Source organism: Entelurus aequoreus, linkage group LG01, assembly GCF_033978785.1.
Source record: "Entelurus aequoreus isolate RoL-2023_Sb linkage group LG01, RoL_Eaeq_v1.1, whole genome shotgun sequence".
NCBI classification, from domain to species: domain Eukaryota; kingdom Metazoa; phylum Chordata; class Actinopteri; order Syngnathiformes; family Syngnathidae; genus Entelurus; species Entelurus aequoreus.
In genome coordinates this window covers 85,239,466-85,263,286 of record NC_084731.1, presented here as the reverse complement: position 1 = coordinate 85,263,286, position 23,821 = coordinate 85,239,466, and the positions used below count along the sequence as shown (strand labels likewise).

Genomic DNA, 23,821 nt, shown 5'->3' with positions numbered 1-23,821 from the left:
GTACCACGATACTATACTAATAACCGGTATACCGTACAAGCCTAGTTTGGATGTTTAGGAAGAACGCAGAAACCACCGACTATCAAATCTGCCATGAACTGGAACACCAGTGCAACTGTCCCCAGCGAAGCCAGGTCTACATCGCCATGGACTGGACTGAGAGGGAGCCAACCGAGAAAGAAGCACCTGCCCACATTGACAAGCCAGAGGCCAAAGAACACCACCTGTACCATCTGTCAAACAAGGATGAACGAGGAATTATGACGTCACACCGATAGGGTGAGCAAATTCAGTGCTGTAAACCTGTGGAAAACGGCCACTGTTCTCATTGTAAACAAACACGGCGTTGATCGTGTGGAACTTTGCACCTTCTGCAAACATTCCACTAAAAAACACATTTCGCTTCAACACATCAAACCTTATCAGCCATCTGAAACGAGCATGGCTCTCACGGTGTTCAACAGCAAAGAGAGGCCCGAGGGTTGTGCCTATTGCGGCTGCATTTGAAAAGTGCAAAACGTTCGCCAGAGATGACCTGAGGTTGTTTTTAGTTCTCGTTTTATCCTTTTTTAATATTTAGTATTTTAGGTGATATATTCTGCACTTCTTTTAAGGTACATTTTACTACTGTATTTTATTCATCCTTCCGCGTTACAATGTAAATGTGACCCTATGTGCCTATTTTCTTATGTCTGTACAGCACTTTGGCCAACTGGGCTTGTTTTTAAAGGCCTACTGAAACCCACTTCTACCGACCACACAGTCTGATAGTTTATATATCAATGATGAAATCTTAACATTGCAACACATGCCAATACGGCCGGGTTAACTTATAAAGTGCAATTTTAAATTTCCCGGGGAACTTCCGGTTGAAAACGTCTATGTATGATGACGTTTGCGCGTGACGTCAATGGTTGAAACGGAAGTATTCGGACACATTGTATCTCAATACAAACAGCGTCTGTTTTCATCGCAAAATTCCACAGTATTCTGGACATCTGTGTTGGTGAATCTTTTGCAATTTGTTTAATGAACAATGGAGACTGCAAAGAAGAAAGCTGTAGGTGGGATCGGTGTATTAGCGGCTGGCTGCAGCAACACAATCAGGAGGACTTTGAGTTGGATAGCAGACGCGCTATCCGACGCTAGCCGCCGACCGCATCGATGATCGGGTGAAGTCCTTCGTCGCGCCGTCGATCGCTGGAACGCAGGTGAGCACGGGTGTTGATAAGCAGATGAGGGCTGGCGTAGGTGGAGCGCTAATGTTTTTATCAAACACTACCGTTCACAATTTTGGGGTCACATTGAAATGTCCTTATTTTTGAAGGAAAAGCACTGTACTTTTCAATGAAGATAACTTTAAACTAGTCTTAACTTTAAAGAAATACACTCTATACATTGCTAATGTGGTAAATGACTATTCTAGCTGCAAATGTCTGGTTTTTGGTGCAATATCTACATAGGTGTATAGAGGCCCATTTCCAGCAACTATCACTCCAGTGTTCTAATGGTACAATGTGTTTGCTCATTGGCTAAGAAGGCTAATTGATGATTAGGAAACCCTTGTGCAATCATGTTCACTAATCTAAAAACAGTTTAGCTCGTTACAGAAGCTACAAAACTGACCTTCCTTTGAGCAGATTGAGTTTCTGGAGCATCACATTTGTGGGGTCAATTAAACGCTCAAAATGGCCAGAAAAAGAGAACTTTCATCTGAAACTCGACAGTCTTTTCTTGTTCTTAGAAATGAAGGCTATTCCACAAAATTGTTTGGGTGACCCCAAACTTTTGAATGGTAGTGTAGCTCTGACGAGGTCCCGTAGCTAAGTTAGCTTCAATGGCGTCGTTAGCAACAGCATTGCTAGGCTTCGACAGGCGGCACAGCATTAACCGTGTAGTTACAGGTCCAGTGTTTGGTTCGGTGTCTCCTGATAGTAGTATTGTTGATCTGCTGTCTATCCTTCCAGTCAGGGGCTTATTTCTTTTGTTCCTATCTGCATTTAAGCACGATGCTATCACGTTAGCTCCGTAGCTAAAGTGCTTCACCGATGTATTGTCGTGGAGATAAAAGTGACTATGAATGTCCATTTCGCGTTCTCGACTCTCATTTTCAAGAGGATATAGTATCCGAGGTGGTTTAAAATACAAATCCGTGATCCACAATAGAAAAAGGAGAAAGTGTGGAATCCGATGAGCCAGCTTGTACCTAAGTTACGGTCAGAGCGAAAAAAGATACGTCATGCACTGCACTCTAGTCCTTCACACTCACGTTCCTCATCCACGAATCTTTCATCCTGGCTCAAATTAATGGGGTAATCGTTGCTTTCTCGGTCCGAATCGCTCTCGCTGCTGGTGTAAACAACGGGGAAATGTGAGGAGCCCTTCAACCTGCGACGTCACGCTACTTCCGGTACAGGCAAGGCTTTTTTTTATCAGCGACCAAAAGTTGCGAACTTTATCGTCGATGTTCTCTACTAAATCCTTTCAGAAAAAATATGGCAATATCGCGAAATGATCAGGTATGACACATAGAATGGATCTGCTATCCCCGTTTAAATAAAAAAAAAATCATTTCAGTAGGCCTTTAAATGTGCTATATAAATAAATAAACTGACCTGAACTGAAACTGAGGGCTAAAGCGATCTCTGATTTCATCATGGAAATGGTGGCCGTCATTGAAGATCAATCAATCAATCAATCAATGTTTATTTATATAGCCCTAAATCACAAGTGTCTCAAAGGGCTGTACAAGCCACAACGACATCCTCGGTACAGAGCCCACATACGGGCAAGGAAAAACTCACCCCAGTGGGACGTCGGTGAATGACTATGAGAAACCTTGGAGAGGACCGCATATGTGGGTAACCCCCCCTCTCTAGGGGAGACCGAAAGCAACGGATGTCGAGTGGGTCTGACATAACATTGTGAAAGTCCAGTCCACAGTGGATCCAACACATCAGCGGGAGTCCAGTCCACAGCGGGGCCAACAGGAAACCATCCCGAGCGGAGACGGGTAAGGGGGATACTGCATCCCTAGCTGCTAGCATCATGCTCCGGGACCGTTTCACTGCCAGTGGTAACGGTGCACTGCACAAAGTTGAAGTAGGAGGAATTCCTACAAATTTACGTCAAATCAACAACTAGATGGCTGGAAATTGTACTAGGGATGGAATGGTTTATGAAAATAATCTAAAATGTTCGGTTGACCTGTTGCTCGGATCACATACACTATATTGCCAAAAGTATTTGGCCACCTGCCTTGACTCACATATGAACTTGAAGTGCCATCCCATTCCGAACCCATATGGTTCAATATGATGTCGGTCCACCTTTTGCAGCTATTACAGCTTCAACTCTTTTGGGAAGGCTGTCCACAAGGTTGCGGAGTGTGTTTATAGGAATTTTTGACCATTCTTCCAAAAGCGCTTTGGTGAGGTCACACACTTATTGATGTTGGTGGAGAAGGCCTGGCTCTCAGTCTCCATTCTAATCCATCCCAAAGGCGTTCTATCCATATTTGCTAACCCTCCCGATTTTCTTGGGAGACTCACGAATTTCAGTGCCCCTCCCGAAAATCTCCCGGGGCAACCATTCTCCCAAATTTCTGCTGATTTCCACCCGGACAACAATATTGGGGGCGTGCCTTAAAGGCACTACCATTAGCGTCCTCTCTCACCTGAAAAGGAGACTATTATATATGTCTCCATTATCCATAAGTTTATCTATAACCCATAAAGTAGGCAGGCACGGAGCTATTTCTCAGCGTGTGTTTATTCCAGCCGGCACGTTAATACACTGACACACAACATCCGGATTCCCATCATGCATTGCTTCAAAACTACAGCAAGTAGTAATGTCCAAAAACCTAACAGAGACGAAGCAGAAGAACGAAGAAGAGACATGGCGACGACGAGTAAGAAGAAGTACACTTGCAAGTTCCAAAATGATTGAAAAAAATAATTTCAGTTCAACCAGGACAGCTCGAAGGGTAAGGGGTATGCTGCCTGCTAATTTTGTAGATCAGACTTCTCCATTGAACACGGTGGCCGGACGGATATACTAATTCATGAACTGATTATTTATATACACACTACCGTTCAAAAGTTTGGGGTCACCCAAACAATTTTGTGGAATAGCCTTCATTTCTAAGAACAAGAATAGACTGTGGAGTTTCAGATGAAAGTTCTCTTTTTCTGGCCATTTTGAGCGTTTAATTAACCCCACAAATGTGATGCTCCAGAAACTCAATCTGCTCAAAGAAAGGTCAGTTTTGTAGCTTCTGTAACGAGCTAAACTGTTTTCAGTGGTGTGAACATGATTGCACAAGGGTTTTCTAATCATCAATTAGCCTTCTGAGCCAATGAGCAAACACATTGTACCATTAGAACACTGGAGTGATAGTTGCTGGAAATGGGCCTCTATACACCTATGTAGATATTGCACAGAAAACCAGACATTTGCAGCTAGAATAGTCATTTACCACATTAGCAATGTATAGAGTGTATTTCTTTAAAGTTAAGACTAGTTTAAAGTTATCTTCATTGAAAAGTACAGTGCTTTTCCTTCAAAAATAAGGACATTTCAATGTGACCCCAAACTTTTGAACGGTAGTGTATATAAGAATTCGGAGGTCTCAAGGTTGGCAAGTATGGTTCTATCGGGTTCAGGTCAGGACTCTGTGCAGGCCAGTCAAGTTCATCCACACCAGACTCTGTCATCCATGTCTTTATGGACCTTGTCATGTTGGAAGATGAAGGGGCCCGCTCCAAACTGTTCCCACAAGGTTGGGAGCATGGAATTGTCCAAAATGTTTTGGTATCTCGGAGCATTCAAAGTTCCTTTCACTGGAACTAAGGGGCCAAGCCCAGCTCCTGAAAAACAACTCCACACCATAATTCTGATCATTTGGATGGGTGGCCAAATACTTTAGGGAATATAGTGTATTTGTTTCCTTGTGTTACTAATTTCTGTGATGCCTGTACATGGTCGGATCACATGGGTGCGACTCACGGAGGGTATCACTGGAATAATAAAAACGGAATCTACTGTTAAACGTGCAATATCACGCAAATTGACATACATAGTGAGGAGAAACTTGTTACGGTTGGGTCGCATGGTAATTCGCGGATAGTTCCTCCAAGATGCAGACGGAACTCCAGAGGCAGCGTGCAGGTAGGAGAATGGTTTATTCTTCATAAATCAGTCCAAAATACAAAAATGCAGGAAAATACAAATAAACAGAAAATTGTGCCGACTGCACGAGAAGCTAAGGCAAAGCTAACGCAAAAGCTTAGCATAGAAAACAAGAAGCAAGAATCATCGAACGTAACTGTGGCATGGAGCAAACGAGACAGCCAGACTGACTGTGGCGAAAAGCAGGAATCAATCAATCAATCAATCAATCAAAGTTTATTTATATAGCCCTAAATCCAGAGTGTCTCAAAGGGCTGCACAAGCCACAACGACATCCTCGGCTCAGAAAAAACTCAACCCAATGGGATGACAATGAGAAACCTTGGAGGGGACCACAAATGTGGGACCCCCCCTGGGCGACCGGTGCAATGGACGTCGAGTGGATCTAGCATAATAGTGTGAGAGTCCAGTCCATAGCTCTCTGATTAGTGCCCGGGAGCAGGTGAGCAATCCCAAACACTAATCAGAGGCAGGTGAAAATAATCAGCACCCATGGCAACCAAGAAAACACAAACCCAGGGGTGCTGAAACAGAACTAAGGGAGTCTTTAACTAAACAAAACATGATCCGGGCAACGGATCATGACAAAACTAACTTTGGACCGGATAAAGCAGGCTGACATTAAACTTCTGGTATGGCCCAGAACCCCGATACGAAGTTTGCCTGACACATTGTTTGCAAAATGCAAGGTATGCAGTGGCATGACTTTGCTTCCAGCTGTATGAAATAGAGAAGTACGATAATAGCTTTTTTGCCGATATCCGATATTCCAATATTCCAATATTGTCCAACTCTTAAGTACCGATACCGATATCAACCGATACCGATATATACAGTCGTGGAATTAACACATTATTATGCCTAATTTTGTTGTGATGCCCCACTGGATGCATTAAACAATGTAACAAGGTTTTCCACAATAAATCAACTCAAGTTATGGGAAAAAAATGCCAACATGGCACTGCCATATTTATTATTGAAGTCACAAAGTGCATTTTTTTTTTTTAACATGCCTCAAAACAGCAGCTTGGAATTTGGGACATGCTCTCCCTGAGAAAGCATGAGGAGGTTGAGGGGGGCGGGGTTGAGGTGGGGGGCTAGGGAGTAGCGGGGGGTGTATATTGTAGCGTCCCGGAAGAGTTAGTGCTGCAAGGCGATCTGGGTATTTGTTCTGTTCTGTTAATGTTGTGTTACGGTGCGGATGTTCTCCCGAAATGTGTTTGTCATTCTTGTTTGGTGTGGGTTCACAGTGTGGCGCATATTTGTAACAGTGTTAAAGTTGTTTATATCGCTACCCTCAGTGTGACCTATATGGCTGTTGACCAAGTATGCGTTGTATTCACTTGTGTGTGTGAAAAGCTGTAGATATTATGTGACTGGGCTGGCACACAAAGGAAGTACCTTTAGCACAAGGGTGTCCAAAGTGCGGCCCGGGGGCCATTTGCGGCCCGCAGGTAATTTTTTAACGGCCCACGGCACATTTTAAAAAAACTATTGGAAAAAATTAAAAAATATAAAAAGTGGTATAAAAGAGCAAGCAGGTGAAATGTAACAAGACAATGTTGCAATGCTTACTCTAATAACACAAAGCTGCCATGCAGGCTGTTTATTTCTTTAAAAAATAATAATGAATCAAAATCAATGTCATTATGAATTATTGACCTATTCAAGGCTCCAATTACGTCACATTAGATATTCCACTTTGAGATATTTTTTAGGGAAAATGTTGCATATTTTGTGTTCGCCCTATAAAAAACTGAGCTATTTTTTAAAAGAAGGGCCTCAAACGAACAAACAAAAAACATAAACAACAATAAAACTTATAATTGACGGATAGATCTGAAGTTGATCTCGAGATTATTGTGTTAAAAGTAAACAGTGAAAAAAATGTATAATTTATTTTTTAACACTTTAATGCGTAGGACCCTTTTGGAGCCACAATAATTTTAGTGGGATTTGTTTTTAAGTGCCATTGCTCAAAAAATAATAATGAATTAAAATCAATGGTGTTATGAGTTATTGACCTTTTTAAGGCTCTAATTATTATATAATCTCAAATATTCCACTTAAAAATTGAATATTGTATATTCTGTGTTTTTTTCCATTAAAAAAAAGGGTTTTCTTTGACAATCTTAAATCTTTAAAAAACTTTATATTGACAGATAGACCTATGTTTATCTAGAGATTTAAAACTTGAATAATAATACACATAATAATACTGAATAATGACACATTTTTAATATTTTTTTGACCAAAACCCTGTGGGTGGAGGCCTAAATATATATTTTTATACATATATTGTATTGTTTTTTAAAATAAAAAATATCAAAATGGCCCCTGCTTGCTTTGATTTTTCAGTGTGCGACCCTCAGTGGAAAAAGTTTGGACACCCCTGCTTTAAGGTTTATTGGTGCTCTGTACTTCTCCCTACGTCCGTGTACACAGTGGCGTTTTAAAAAGTCATAAATTGTACTTTATTAAAAACCGATACCGATAATTTTGCAACCGATACCGATAATTTCCGTTATTACATTTTAAAACATTTATCGGCCGATAATATCGGCAGTCCGATATTATCGGACATCTCTAGTATGAAATAGCCAACGACGCTTCTTGGGCTTTAAGATTTTTCCCGCTGCCCATGTCAAGTTCAATTTCTCCATTCTTTTTGTACCGAGAAACCAGGGAAAAGACTGCCGCCACGTCTAAAAACCCTTGTTTTAAAGGCGGCCGTATGGATACTAGATGTGGCAGATTATTGAATCGAATCAGTCAAGTAGCTTTTGAGTTATTCCGCTAACACGCATTTCAACTCCACGTCACAGACTTTCAACGCTGACCGGTCCACTGATTCTGTGTGTTGCTAATCGAGACTGTTGTAGCAGAGCTGATGAGTGACGAGTGTGTGTGTGTGTGTTCTCTGCCACACTGCATTAGGTGACAGACTTTGCCACTGCAGATGGTTTTGCTTCGCATACGACAATGCTCCTCGGGGTATAACATCTGAAACAGCTGAGTGCTGACCTCGATTTGACACACAGCACTGCTCATCTGCTCGGCGTTCTTTTACTATACGTGATGTATGCGCTCCCTCGTTATGTGGCAACGGATCTGCGCGTGTGTGTGTGTGTGTGTGTCTCAGGGAGTGGGTGCAAGAGAGCCAAAGAGACAAGCGTGCATGCTCAGAATGTCAAGTGTGCACGTGTGTGTGTGTGTGTGTGTGTGTGTGTGCGCGTTGGCCTGCCTCTACTTACAAATTGGAGGCTTCTTAAGTTCCTGTCAGTTGCAGCTGGTCTCGTGGGAACAATGGACTGACTGACATGTTGGACGCATGCTTGTGTGTTTGTGACAGGGGATGACAAAGGCCTGACTCGCTTAAATGCATGCGAGCAAACACACGAGGTGACGAGAGCACGTGCACAGGTATGTTTAAAGGACTACAGAAATGATTTTTTTTATTTAAACGGGGATAACAGATCCATTCTATGTGTCATACGTGATCATTTCGCGATATTGCCATATTTTTGCTGAAAGGATTTAGTAGAGAACATCGACGATAAAGTTCGCAACTTTTGGTCGCTGATAAAAAAAAAGCCTTGCCTGTACCGGAAGTAGCGTGACGTCGCAGGTTGAAAGGCTCCTCACATTTCCCCATTGTTTACACCAGCAGCGAGAGCGATTCGGACCGAGAAAGCGACGATTACCCCATTAATTTGAGCGAGGATGAAAGATTCGTGGATGAGGAACGTGAGAGTGAAGGACTAGAGTGCAGTGCAGGATGTATCTTTTTTCGCTCTGACCGTAACTTAGGTACAAGGGCTCATTGGATTCCACACTTTCTCCTTTTTCTATTGTGGATCATGGATTTGTATTTTAAACCACCTCGGATACTATATCCTCTTGAAAATGAGAGTCGAGATTGCGAAATGGACATTCACAGTGACTTTTATCTCCACGACAATACATCGGCGAACCACTTTAGCTATGGAGCTAACGTGATAGCATCGGGCTTAACTGCAGATAGAAACAAAAGAAATAAACCCCCAACTGGAAGGATAGACAGAAGATCAACAATACTATTAAACCCTGGACCTGAAACTACATGGTTAATGCTTTCCAGCCTGGCGAAGCTTAACAATGCTGTTGCTAACGACGCCATTGAAGCTAACTTAGCTACGGGACCTCGTCAGAGCTATGATAAAAACATTAGCGCTCCACCTACACCAGCCCTCATCTGCTCATCAACACCCATGCTCACCTGCGTTCCAGCGATTGACGGCGCGACGAAGGACTTCACCCGATCATCGATGCGGTGTATATATATATATATATGTGTATATATATATATATATATATATATATATATATATATATATATATATATATATGTGTATATATATATGTATATATATATATATATATGTGTATATATATATATATGTGTATATATATATATGTGTATATATATATATATATATATATATATATATATATATATATATATATATATATATATATATATATATATATATATATATATATATATGTGTGTGTGTATGTATGTATATATATATATATACACACACATATAGATATTAACATTTTTACAAAATAAGGTTTTTGTTTATGTTCACACATTTAGGGAATGATTCCTTGGACACAGGAGGACTTTGAGGGCAAAAACCCAAATGGTTAGTAGAATTTTTCTGATAGTCATTGCGATTAAAATTTAGAGTTAATACATATCGGTATTGGCCGATGTCACTCTTGGTTGATTAATATCGAAATCGGCAGCATAAAACCCTGATCAGATCACCTCCAGCTAACAATGTCTTAAAACCTCCACAATTCTTACAAAAAAGATGCACATTTGTCCTTTTTTATATACATTTTTAGCAGTATTTCTCATTATATTAGTATTTTATGGAGGACTAGAACCAGCAAGTAAGCAAGACGAGTATTGAAAGGAATGGATTACTGGAAGATTCAGACATGACTTGACACGACAGTGTGGACGTGTACCTTAATACGCAGGAATAGTAGCCCACGTCCTCCATCTCAGCTGGCCGGAACCATATGGCGTCCTCCTCCTTGCTCATACGTGTGCCATCAAAACTGATGGGCTCTTCAAAGTCACCATGTCCCGCACTTTTGTACCACATCAGGCTGAGTCCTGAGCTCTGAGCATGCGTATAGTTGGCCCGGATATATCCATAGAATAAAGCACACTTAATCCGAACGGGTTCGCCCAGGAGCACCTTGTACTTCAGATAGTCCACGGACCAATCTGTGCATCCTTCCACTGCAAGAAAAGAACATAAAAGGAGGGATTAACGGATTTGATATTGGCAAAATCATATTTTAACAATGGTACGGCTCATGAAGGCAGAACAAACGAAGGACAACATGTGTAGGGGGTAGGAAGAAACAAACCATGTTCATGTATGGTCCCAAGAGGTCCTTTAACATTGCTACTTGACGTATACTACTAGTGCTACATAGAAATACATGATACTACAAAACCCAAAACCAGGGGCACGTTGTGTAAATCGTAACTAAAAACAGAATACAATGATTTGCAAATCCTTTTCAACTTATATTCAATTGAATAGACTGCAAAGACAAGATATTTAACATTCGAACTGAGAAACTTTTTTTTTTGTTGCAAATAATCATTAACTTAGAATTTAATGGCAGCAACACATTGCAAAAAAGTTGGCACAGGGGCATTTTTACCACTGTGTTACATGGCCTTTCCTTTTAACAACACTCAGTAAACATTTGGGAACTGAGGACACCAAATTTTTAAGCTTTTCAGGTGGAATTAATTCCCATTCTTGCTTGATGTACAGCTTAAGTTGTTCAACAGTCCGGGGGTCTCCGTTGTGGTATTTTAGGCTTCATAATGCGCCACACATTTTCAATGGGAGACAGGTCTGGACTACAGGCAGGCCAGTCTAGTACCCGCACTCTTTTACTATGAAGTCACGCTGTTGTAACACGTGGCTTGGCATTGTCTTGCTGAAATAAGCAGGGGCGTCCATGATAGCGTTGCTTGGATGACAACATATGGTTCTCCAAAACCTGTATGTACCTTTCAGCATTAATGGCGCCTTCACAGATGTGTAAGTTACCCATGCTTGGCTTTTCAACTTCCATCAAGATGGTTATTTTCCTCTTTGTTCCGGAGGACACGACATCCACAGTTTCCAAAAGCAATTTGAAATGTGGATTTGTCAGACCACAGAACACTTTTCCACTTTGCATCAGTCCATCTTAGATGAGCTCGGGCCCAGCGAAGCCAGCTGTGTTTCTGGGTGTTGTTGATAAATGGCTTTCGCTTTGCATAGTAGAGTTTTAACTTGCACTTACAGATGTAGCGACAAAGTGTAGTTACTGACAGTGGTTCTCTGAAGTGTTCCTGAGCCCACGTGGTGATATCCTTTACACACTGAAGACGTTTTTTTATGCAGAGGGTTCGAAAGTCACGGACTTGCTGCTTACGTGCAGTGATTTCTCCAGATTCTGTGAACCTTTTGATGATATTATGGACCGTAGATGGTGAAATCCCTAAATTCCTTGCAGTAGCTCGTTGAGAAATGTTGTTCTTAAACTGTTTGACAATTTGCTCACGCATTTGTTCACAAAGTGCTGACCATCGCCCCATCCTTGTTTGTGAATGACTGAGCATTTCATGTAAAGCTGTTTGTATACCCAATCATGGCACCCACCTGTTCCCAATTAGCCTGTTCACCTGTGGAATGTTCCAAATAAGTGTTTGATGAGCATTCCTCATTTTTCGCAGTCTTTTTTGCCACTTGTGTCAGCTTTTTTGAAACATGTTGCAGGCATCAAATTCCAAATGAGCTAATATTTCCAAAAAATAAAGTTTTCCAGATCGAACGTTAAGTATCTTGCCTTTGCAGTCTATTCAATTGATTATAGGATGAAAATGATTTGCAAATCATTGTATTTTGTTTTTATTTACCATTTACACAACGTGCCAACTTCACTGGTTTTGGGTTTTGTACATTAGGGCACTACTACCAAACAATGCAAAAACAATAGTACATGTATCCATTCATCAGTCCATGGTCTACCACTTGTCATGTGCTGGCTGAGCTGAGCTGGAGCTTATTCAAGCAGACTTTGGGTAAACTCACATGCCTACTGTCATTAAGTGGGAACTCACCCACTGGACTATCAGTGGTTTCAAACATACCGTCGAAGTAAAGTTGGTCATCGTTTGGATTTGGACGATTGGGGTTCCGATTTCGTTTTTTCTTTTTAGTTCTAAACATTTCTCCATTTTGATTCATTTGATTGATTGATTGATTGATTGATACTTTTATTAGTAGGTTGCACAGTGAAGTACATATTCCGTACAATTGACCACTAAATGGTAACACCCGAATAAGTTTTTCAACTTGTTTAAGTCGGGGTCCACTTAAATTGATTCATGATACAGATATATACTATCATATATACTATCATCATAATACAGTCATCACACAAGATAATCACATTGAATTATTTACATTATTTACAATCAGGGGTGTGGAGGGGGGGTGGGGGGGATATGGACATCAAGTAGTGGACATAGAGAGAGAGAGAGAGAGAGAGAGAGAGAGAGAGAGAGAGAGAGAGAGAGAGAGAGAGAGAGAGAGAGAGACAGAGAGAGAGAGATCAGAAGGCATAAGAAAAAGAAAAAGTATCTGCATTTGATTGTTTACATTTGATTATTAGCAATCCGGGGAGGGTGTTAGTTTAGGGTTATAGCTGCCTGGAGGTGAACTTTTATTGCGGTTTTGAAGGAGGATAGAGATGCCCTTTCTTTTATACCTGTTGGGAGCGCATTCCACATTGATGTGGCATAGAAAGAGAATGAGTTAAGACCTTTGTTAGTTCGGAATCTGGGTTTAACGTGGTTAGTGGAGCACCCCCTGGTGTTGTGGTTATGACGGTCATTTACGTTAAGGAAGTAGTTTGACATGTATGTTCGGTATCAGGGAGGTGTAGCAGATTTTATAGACTAGGCTCAGTGCAAGTTGTTTAACTCTGTCCTCCACCTTGAGCCAGCCCACTTTAGAGAAGTGGGTAGGAGTGAGGTGGGATCTGGGGTGGAGGTCTAGAAGTAACCTGACTAGCTTGTTCTGAGATGTTTGGAGTTTAGATTTGAGGGTTTTGGAGGTGCTAGGGTACCAGGAGGTGCATGCGTAATCGAAAAAGGGTTGAACGAGAGTTCCCGCCAGAATCCTCAAGGTGCTTTTGTTGACCAGAGAGGAAATTATGTAGAGAAATCTCGTTCGTTGGTTGACCTTTTTGATTACCTTGGTTGCCATTTTATCACAGGAAAGATTAGCCTCTAGAATGGAACCTAGGTAGGTGATCTCATCTTTCCTGGTGATGACACTGTCACCTACTTTTATGGTGAAGTCATTGACTTTCTTAAGTTTGATGTGGGACCCAAACAGGATGGATTATGTTTTACCCAAGTGTATGGATAGCTTGTTGTCAGCGAGCCAGGTGCAAGTTCTACAGAGCTCAGCACTGAGGATTTTCTCCACCTGTGACTTGTCCTTGCCGGATACCAGCAAGGCAGAGTCATCCGCAAACAAAAACAATTCACAGTCGCATGCTGATGACATGTCGTTTATGTATATTAGGAACAGTAAAGGTCCCAATATACTGCCTTGGGGGACTCCACAGCTCACCGAGAGGGGGGGGGGGGGGGGGGGGGCACGGTGCCGTTCACCTCTACCACCTGCTCCCTCCCCTCCAATGATTTAAGAGGCAGGGTCAAACATGTCCAATTGTCACGGTGCTATTTTCAACCATTATATAAATATCAATCTTTTGAATTCTTCCAGTCGGCGGACTGAGCATCGCTTTTTTTTTCTTTTTTTTTTTAAACATTTAGACGATAGAATCGGAATGTAAGACCCAGTTCCCATCAAGATTCAAGATTCAAGATGCTTTATTATTGTCCATTCTTTAACATGTACAAGACACATAAGAACTGAAATTACATTTTCGGCACAGTCCCACCAAGAGCAGACATACGTTACAGACGGGACCGCCAACGGATCAGCCACTTACGGCGCTCCTTAAAAAAGGTGGGAAAAAGGTGATATTGGGAAAGGGGGGAAGAGCAAAAAATATCAGTCTAAGGCTGGATCCAGACTGAGTCCAAGGGAAAAAACCTAATTTAGCATAGCACACATAAACATTTGGGGCCATGGTGGCCGGCCTGCTGCTATAAAGCGCTACTAGCCGTCCATAACCCCGAAGAGGAATTAAGCAGTGGTGAGGGGCGTTTGGATGGGGGTGGGGAGTGTGTTTGTATATATGCCCATTGTCTTTGGGTGAAGTGTAAATGTTCATAAGCCCAGACTCGTTCTGCATGCAAATGCAAGCAAAGTTCGACTCCCAGGTGTCGTTGAGGAGGGGAGGAGGGAGGGAGGTCAAAAAGCGTCCATCTTTGAAATTCCTCAGGGGATGATTACAGAACAGCCTGTTTTTGTCTCAAGGCCATTCGGGGGAGTCAAATCGTAGATAAGGATTTTTGGTTTTTCTCGAACAGGCATTAACAATGACTTGTCTGTTCTATTCATCCATGCTGGCTCTCATATCCAAACCTTCCTTTATAGCAAGCTTCTCCATGATGTGATCCATCTTGCGATTCAGTTCAGAAATCGCCACAGTCTGTGTTCCCACAGCCTGTGTTCCCACAGCCTGTGTTCCCACAGCCCAGCCCAATCCGTCCATTGCGACGAACAGCCTTTGGGCTTCTTGAGTGGCTGCCATCGTCTTACGAATTTTACGATACACCAGAGCAATGCCCAGCCCAATCAGCAGGTGCCCTGCGATCATGGTTCCAAATAGGTAGATGTCTTCCACGTCCTTGATGGAAAGGACTGAGAGGCACATGATTCTCCATTTGTCCCAGGAATCTCTCACGTACCCCGCAGCAATGGTTCCATCAGGGCAGCCAGGCTCCCCAGAACCTCTTTTCCTCGTCGAAAAGATTGTGTCAATAGAGTCGAGAGTCCAGCTAATCAATTCCATGTCTGATGATTAGATTTGGAGGACAGCGCAAAGAAAGAGGCTTCCAAAAAAGTTTGGACAAGACAAGACAAAAAAAGAGAGACCAAGCCAGGAAAAGACGGGAGGAGGAAAAAATGCGACCGCCCCTCACCAGAGGCAAGACAGAAATGTCCAACCCGAAGTACAGGTAGCTTGTACTCAAATGTCAATCCCAGAAAAAAAAGTGTCTTGTCAAGCCTTAGCAAATGCCCTCTTAATAAACCCCTTTGTGTGCATGTCAAAATGATACAAAGGAATCCAACTTTATTACCCAGCAGATAATTATTCCTGACATATTTGTCAATCTTAGGGAAGAGAAGAATCTGGCGGCCCGACTTCACTACTGATAAGACGGCTAAGACGTCAATAGTAAAGATTAGGGCGTATATTGCAATGTTACCAAGCTGGCGCGGGTTTAATTGGAGTAATCGCCATGGTAACCCGCGCTGCATGGCAACAGGTGCCTCAGTCTCTTGTCACATTTACTTTTGATAAAACAGGACTGGGTAACGCTCAAGACATTTCGTCAATGCCTCTCTCTTCCTATAGTCCAGCGCCAAGGAGCGGCTCACACGGCATTCTCATTGAGTCAAAACCTTATTTTCTGTTTATATTCCTGTGTCCCTACCTTGTGTACATTTTTTCTTTCTTTCTGCCTTTGTGTCCCACTCTTTCTTCAAAATAAAAATGCTGTTGACAAATTGCGCTACTTGAGCCCCGATTTCTCATTAATTTACCAAAACCAACCAACTGAAGAGTCATCACTGTGTGGCAGATTTCAGGCGCCAATGTGCTTGTTTGTGGGCTCGAATTTATCCACGACAATTACCGCCACCGCCCTCTCATTTGCCGTAATGCCCATAAAAATTGACCAACATAATGAAAAGTTTCCTTTATAATATACCGAATCCCCGTCATTTATTCATGCATGATAGTTTACACGTGACGGACTAACAGGTTAATTTCGTGTCACACTAAGGGTGACCGTATAAACAACGCCAACACTGTCATAAGCAAGTGCCATATAGTGACACCACACTAAACAACAATGCCAATTACATTTTGGGAGGATATTTGTACCGCAACACAACATAAACACAACACATTCCTTGCAGTACCAACTCTTCCGGGACGCTCCATTTTCCCTCGCTTCCCGCCGTGTGTTTAAGAGCGCACCGCTGTTAGATGGAGACAGGTGTGGACAATATTGGAGACACTTGTGCCCCACACTAAAAGTATACAGCGAAGGAGAAAAACTATACGATGTTGCTTTCATTTTGACAATACAGCGTTCATCAGCTGCTGTGACTGAGAGTTAATGAGGTATGGAAACACGCGGTCACTCCTGTTTTTTTGTTGTTGTTGGCCAAACTGTTGTACTGAACCACAAGGGGGCAGTGCAGAAGAACAAATCTTGTTTATTCGACTTTATCTTCATTAGCCAAACTACTTTGTGTTTTATTTTGATATCAAAAACTAAACGCCATGTTTTTTTTTTTACATTACTTGTTTTTTTCATGTCACAAAGGTATTACTTTCAAAACCATTTGACACATCATTTTGTTAATGTTTTATTGTGTATAGTTAATTCCTATACCACATATTTCTGCTCAAACTCTTAATGAAACTGTCCCGATACAGCATCTACATGTACATAACTTAAAAGATGAATACTAATAAAAAATACTTCCCTCTATCAAAAGGTAAAAATAGAGATAAAGGCATCATGAAATGACAAAAAGCTGACAAGTTTATATTAACAATTAATTAAAAAAAAAAACGGTATATGTATGCATGCATGCTTTGGAGCCCCTGCCTGGAAAGAAATTAATGTTTACCTTGGTGCCCTAAAATATGAGCCCTCCTTTAAGGCAACACTTGCCTTGACATTAAAAAGTTCAAATTAGACAATTCCTTGTCTAATATACTGTGGTATCCTTTAAAATGCTTTAGTAGCCGTGTACTTCCACTGTGACAATGAGACAGTTAGTTCAGTTGATCAGAGAACAAGACGTCCAAACTCTCTGTTTCGCCACATAAATAATAAACACCTTCATTAATTCGGTGGTACCTAAAAGACTATTTGTCTTTTAGGTAGTAATTTAGAAAAAATTAAATGCCAGTGTGTGCCCTCTGACAAGCCCTACAGCTAAGGTGCTTGCCCTATGTGATTCTCGCTGTTGCCATGACAATAAAAAGTCTGCATTCACCAGCTTACTGATCAAGAGCTTGTGAATCGGTTGGTGGACGATACATACTTTAAAGTTAAAGGTAAGACAGCAACTGGCAGAGATGGTTTAAAATAGTTTCATATATCCTAATTTAGAGTTGCACGACTAACGAGTGGCTAGCATGTTAGCCTCAGCTTCACGAGATGAAGGGTTCGAATCACATTCACTTGCAATATTCCCTGCGTAATTTAACAGAAAAAAAGAAACGTTTCAACAAATCAAAATCAAAACAAATCTGTAAGAAAGATGATGTCAATATCTGTTTTGGTCTAACAGAGCCTCAAAACTGTCAGACTTTTGACAAAGGGGATTTAGCCAGATTATGGAGGGAACTATGCTAACATATATTTTTTTGTGTTGGTATAATTTCCTATTGCCAGCTGACTATCGCATGTAATTCATACACATTAAAAAATCAGATTCCATGCACAATGGGTCACAGAGATTTATGTGTCAGCTGTGAAAAAGCAGATGTGACTGTCTGTTGCCGTATTTCACCATTAGATCACAGAACCTACATTAGTGCCTTTTGATTTCCACACGGACATCAAGGGAGTCAAGCGCGTGGACGCCGCATGTAAACAAACTCTGTGCAATTAGTCTGTGCCCTTGAGCAAAGAAGGGGCCGTTTGTCCAGCCTGGCTTTTAGGTTTGATTTATGAGGAACGCTCATTAAATAGTTCCCCTGGTCCACTTCTCACATGCAGTGTTCCCTCGCTACAACACGGTTCACTTTACACAGCCTCGCTGTTACACTGATTTTTTTTGTGTGGGTATTTATTTACAGTGTCGCATGCTTTTGTCATATGAATGCGCATCATGTTCTGCATCCTGATTCGCTAAGGGACTGTAGACCATTGTCAATCAATCTTCTTCATGCCATGTGCCCTGTACAGTACAGCATGCGTACTTTGGGGGGGGTGATATCATACTGAACAAGTTTTTAATATGGGTAAGACAGGCTTATTTTGGAAACGAATGCCCTCTCGCACCTTTATAATGCAGGACGAAGCCGAAAGTGCAGGATTTAAGGCCCAAAAAGATCGTGTGGCTCTGGTTATGTGTGGAAATGCTGCGGGCTTTATGATAAAACCCGGGCTTATTTATAGGTCAAACAATCCTTGATCCCTAAAAAACAGGTTTTGATCTTTGGTTTCGTTCTTTAATACAGTAGTGTACTGTACTTATTTTTTTTAAATCCAGGAAGGTTTGAACTTTGAGAGTGTTTAAACGAGAGAAATGTGAGAAAATGCCAATGTCTGTCGGAGAAAAGTTTATAAAGTGTGTGGTTAGGGTTTTACAGACTTAAAACATATATAAGAAAGGAAAAAACATCTACTGTACAGTACTGTAAATGAAAAAAAAAACAAATAAAAAAACAACCTGTAAACAAAACAAAAAAAAGTAAATGGAAAAAACCGTGTAAACGAAAAATATATATAATGAATGAAAACACATAAAAAAACGGAAAACAATAAATACACTTGTACTGTGGGACCTGTTTTCATTTTTTATTTAAAAAAAATGATACAATTAATTAATTTTTTAAACTGGAGACTCACTGACTCGGGCTCATTTTCTGTGAAGAACATATATCAGAATACATATTTAATGACCACACACCATACACCCCCCCTACACATTTCTATTATATATAAGATGTCCGGGTCCACTGGACCCGGGGCTAATAGAAGTGTGGAAATGTATGTTCTGTGTACCACACACACACACACACACACACACACACACACACACACACACACACACACACACACACACACACACACACACACACACACACACACACACACACACACACACACACACACACACACACACACACACACACACACACAGCAGGCCTAGACGGGAGGAGGACAGAGTGTAGGTACACAGAACATCAAATGTGCGAGAAAATGAGAGCAGACAGTGTTGACAAACAATGTTGCAACCTTGTGTGAAAACAAACACTTTTATGTTAAAATACTGAACAGATGTTTACCTTATCCCAATAAACATCTGTTCAGTGTTTTAACATAAAAGTGTTTGATTGTGAGGCATTAAAAGCCACAAAATGCAACGGGTCCATCAGACCCACAACCGCTGGCTGAGTAACAACAATATGAACATTACACAAGGGTTAAAGCGGGTATTTTTTGGAACGTAACCCCAGCGTTAAACGAGGGAACACTGTATTTCTATTAGTCACATTGTCAAATGGATTGAAGGTCTGATATCTGTCGTTTTAGAGGTGCTAGGTTAAAATGAAGCTAATCAAATGCAGAGAGATTATGGGGTGTGTTTACATTATCAGAGGGTTTTGGGTGGGTGGGCTATCGTACGATGTCGTCAAGTGAAAGGGCTCTCAATCTCGGAAACCAGACAGACTAATAACTAGGAATGGATACCGTATCTGGTATCTGTACCGACCGAAGTCCGTCAATACTAACGGATATCGATTCACGTGAAATTCAACTTTGCCATTTTCCGATACCTTTGTTACACGTGACGTCACAGTCGGCCTGCCTCTAGGTAATGTTCTGACTTCCCATGTCAACAAAGCAAGAAGAACACGATCAAAAGTACGGTAAGGCTTCACTTTTGAAAATGTGCAAGCTCTATGCTAACATACAGTGGATTTTCAACAGACATGCTGCCGATTAGCTTTACACCTCTAAATTTGGTAATGAAAACAACAACTCATCACACAGCTGGTGTGCAATAAATATAATACACACGATTTAAACACTTTGTAGGGTTCAACAAAATAAAACACTGGTACATTCAACTTAATGGCAAAGACTACTTCCTGGCTAGGCAACTGACTATAGTCTATACCAGGGGTCGGGAACCTTTTTGGCTAAGAGAGCCATGAAAGCCACATATTTTAAAATGTATTTCCGTGAGAGCCATATAATATTTTTCAACACTGAATACAACTAAATGCGTGCATTTTTAAGTAAGACCAACATTTTTGAGTATAATAGGTCTCTTATTCTTTTTAATAACACTGTTATTCTGAAGCTAGTCAATAATAATTAAAATACATCTTACCATTAATACGACTTCTTGAACAGGTGCGGTACAAAACGGATGAATGGATTAAAATGCATGAGAATGTTTTACGTATATTTTGAACATTATTTTTAACACTGTGATTACCAGCGGAATTATTCATTACTTATCGTGTTAAGCAATGTCAGCTAAGATTTATCTGAGAGCCAGATGCAGTCATCAAAAGAGCCACATCTGGCTCGAGAGCCATAGGTTCCCTACCCCTGGTCTATACACTACCGCCATATAAGACCTTGGAATTGCAACTGCATGCTAAGTTTACAACGTTATATACTACAGTACAGTACTTGCAAATGAGACACAGACGCGTAAGAAACCAAGATAACGAGTGGACACCACAGATCAGTGTTAAATGTAATATACTACAGTACAGTACTTGCAAATGAGACACAGCAGTGTAAGAAACCAAGATAAGTGGACAGCACAGATCAGTGTTAACTGTTAAATATATTTTTAAAAATGTTATTAATAATTAACATTTAAGAACACATTTGGAATCAGTATCAAAACCCAGGTAACGGTAATTGGTATTGCATCGATACAAACATGAAAAGTACAGATTCTTACTAATAACTGCCCCAAGATCCTTTGTTCTTGGTTGAAGGATAGTGGCTCTAGGACATGTTTAGTAATGAGCATGTAAAAACAGATGCTGTAGGAACCATTGATGCTTTATGAATCTTGTTTATGTGGCTCGTTTGGTGAGCTATGCTTTAGTTGAGAAATTGAGGGGCCCCTATATAAGAGCAGAAGTGAAATGACATACCCAGCAGGCACAAGACATTGATACAATGTTGATTATACACACATGTCCTTTAAAAATATTAAACAACGTTGCAAAATAGTTGGATTTGTAAATTGAGACAAAGTTGATGTCTCACGTTGGATCCACGTTGTTGGTTGGGAAATTACCACATTTCAACGGTCAAATCAATGTCACCACCTGACATTGAATAAACGTTGTTTAAATGTTATATTTGTGTTGTAGAATTTTGCTTGGGAAATTACCCAAAATTCAACGGTCAAATCAACGTCAGAACCCAACATTGATTGAACGTCGCCAAAAAGCATGTTGTTTCAACGTTATGTTTGAGTTGCTCAACATCAGGACCTAATTCAACACGTTCTCAACGTTGTTTTTAATGTATTGTGCCTGCTGGGTGAGGTGCTGGTAACTGGAGGTCGTAGAGTTGTCACTTTGTGTAGTGACCATCTGATATCGCCACTTCTAGTCGCTTTAGGGAGCGAGGGATCCAGCCATAGCGCGCTTGAAACAAAGGCATTTCCCGACAGAATGTTTTATTATACAAAAAAACGAGTTAATACAATTATATGCAGAGTGGCATTTCTCTGGCAGCAAGTTGGATGGATTTGGCTTCGTGTGGAGGTATGATTGAAGATAGTAATTAGAGCATGCAACAGCTTGAGAGCATATATAGTCTGAGTGCTTTTAGCGGTAAAAACTCGCGAGCAGCATCCAATGTTCTGTCACTTCTTCTCTTATAAAAGTACAGCTTTGACGATATGAAACTTTAATAGCACAGTTATCGTGGCCAAAATTATCACAGTTATCAATGTTATAAATGAATTGTTGAACATGCTCAAAAAGTACTTACACACACTGTTCAGTTTTTTACCACAAAACAAACCATGCTTCAGTGAGGTCAGCTCGAGAGAAACCTTTAAAAAATGGGGTACCAATAACCCATGTTGAGATCTTAAGTACTGTAAGCCTGCAAAGAGTATTTGATTGAATCAATAACGCTGATTTGAAAAACAATCTTTTATTTTGTTGATTTCATAATTCGTTTAATAAAATACGCTGTGGTCTGTGTGGCGGAAACAGAGGAGAGTGGCGATGGCTCAAATAAAAACAGCAAAGTTGGAAAGAGAACAAAGGACCCAAAGAAAACGACAGAATCTGTTAAAAAGTTTTGCGATCATTTCAAATTGAAAAAGACAGAAAATATGGTGAATGCACTGTCACATGGATCTTGCATTTCACAAAAGTACTAACGGTGTGCTGATCAATTGGCCACCGATCAGTATCGGACAATTTTTGTGAAAACGTACTTGATTGCCATTGCCGATTAATGACTTTTAATGACGATCACAAACGCTGAGTCCATCTGGCTGACAGTGTATTTACTTTTAGTCCCCCAGTTGACAAGTGACAATCAGCCAATCATCTATCTCCATACACAGTGTGGAGCCGTTCCCCTATGCTAATAATAATCGTCTTCATTGCAGAAAACATGTTGCATTTCTTAGTATCTTAAGTAACATCATCACTGGAGGACGAGGCTAAACATGTTACACACAGAGCAAACCAGGGGCAGGCATGCTAATTGATAAGATAACTACTAAGCTAACTTGAAACAACATTAATAAAAAGGTAAATACGCCTTTTTGTTTGGTTCGGTTTTTTATTTAATCCTTTTAATTCATTTATTACCTGGTTTTAAGGCTATTTTTAAATATTTGTTTAAACGATTTCTTTTATAAATACTTATATGTTGAGGTTCTCATGTTAAAAGTGCAATTTTGATGTTGATTATGTGAATTGATAATAACAAGGAATAAAGGTAATCAGAACACTTTTGTTTTGTTCCCAAAAATATGCATTGAGGATAGGAAGTGTGTTTTATCCGATTACTCAATTATTTTAACAAATATTTTGCTAAATTACTTGACGACAGTAAACCCTCGTTTATTGCGACCATGTTAAATTAATTTCTGCCAAGTAGGAATTATTAATTAATTTAATATTTTCATAACCAGAGCAAAAAAAACAGTTTACACCATTCAAAAGTTTTTATTTAAACCTTATATAAAGTTGTCTGAATATAAACAACTTATGGGAAAATATGAACTCTTTCTGCAACTTTAAAACATATTGGATAAAAAGGAAACAATGATGCTATTGCTGGCAATGTAAAACATATAACAAATAAAATACATTTTGTTTACGCTACAGTAACGTTACCATATATAAATATTCAACAGTACATCGTATATGGCTGATTTACTGCGACAAAAACTAATCAGAAGTGCTAATAACCGGTATTAGAGAATCTTTGAAATCAACTCAGGGGTGTTGAGAGTCGGAAATCTGACCTCGAGGGGTTCCAGTTAAAATTCCCACTCACAACTCGGAAATCTGATTTTCTCGTACGAATGAAACACACCATAACAACCATACAGTCACCTTACGACTTGTAAAAGGCTGGACTGGG

At 40.5% G+C, this 23,821-nt stretch overlaps 1 protein-coding gene across 3 annotated transcripts in view; it reads right to left on the bottom strand.

Annotated features, from left to right (window-relative positions):
* Positions 1-23,821, bottom strand: part of LOC133658044 (interleukin-1 receptor accessory protein-like 1) — a 496,379-nt gene that overhangs the window by 284,089 nt on the left and 188,469 nt on the right. For all 3 annotated transcript variants that reach the window (XM_062059657.1, XM_062059673.1, XM_062059665.1), the window contains exon 3: positions 10,216-10,495. In XM_062059657.1, the coding sequence (XP_061915641.1) occupies positions 10,216-10,495 (280 nt within the window). The remainder of the gene's footprint in view (positions 1-10,215; positions 10,496-23,821) is intronic.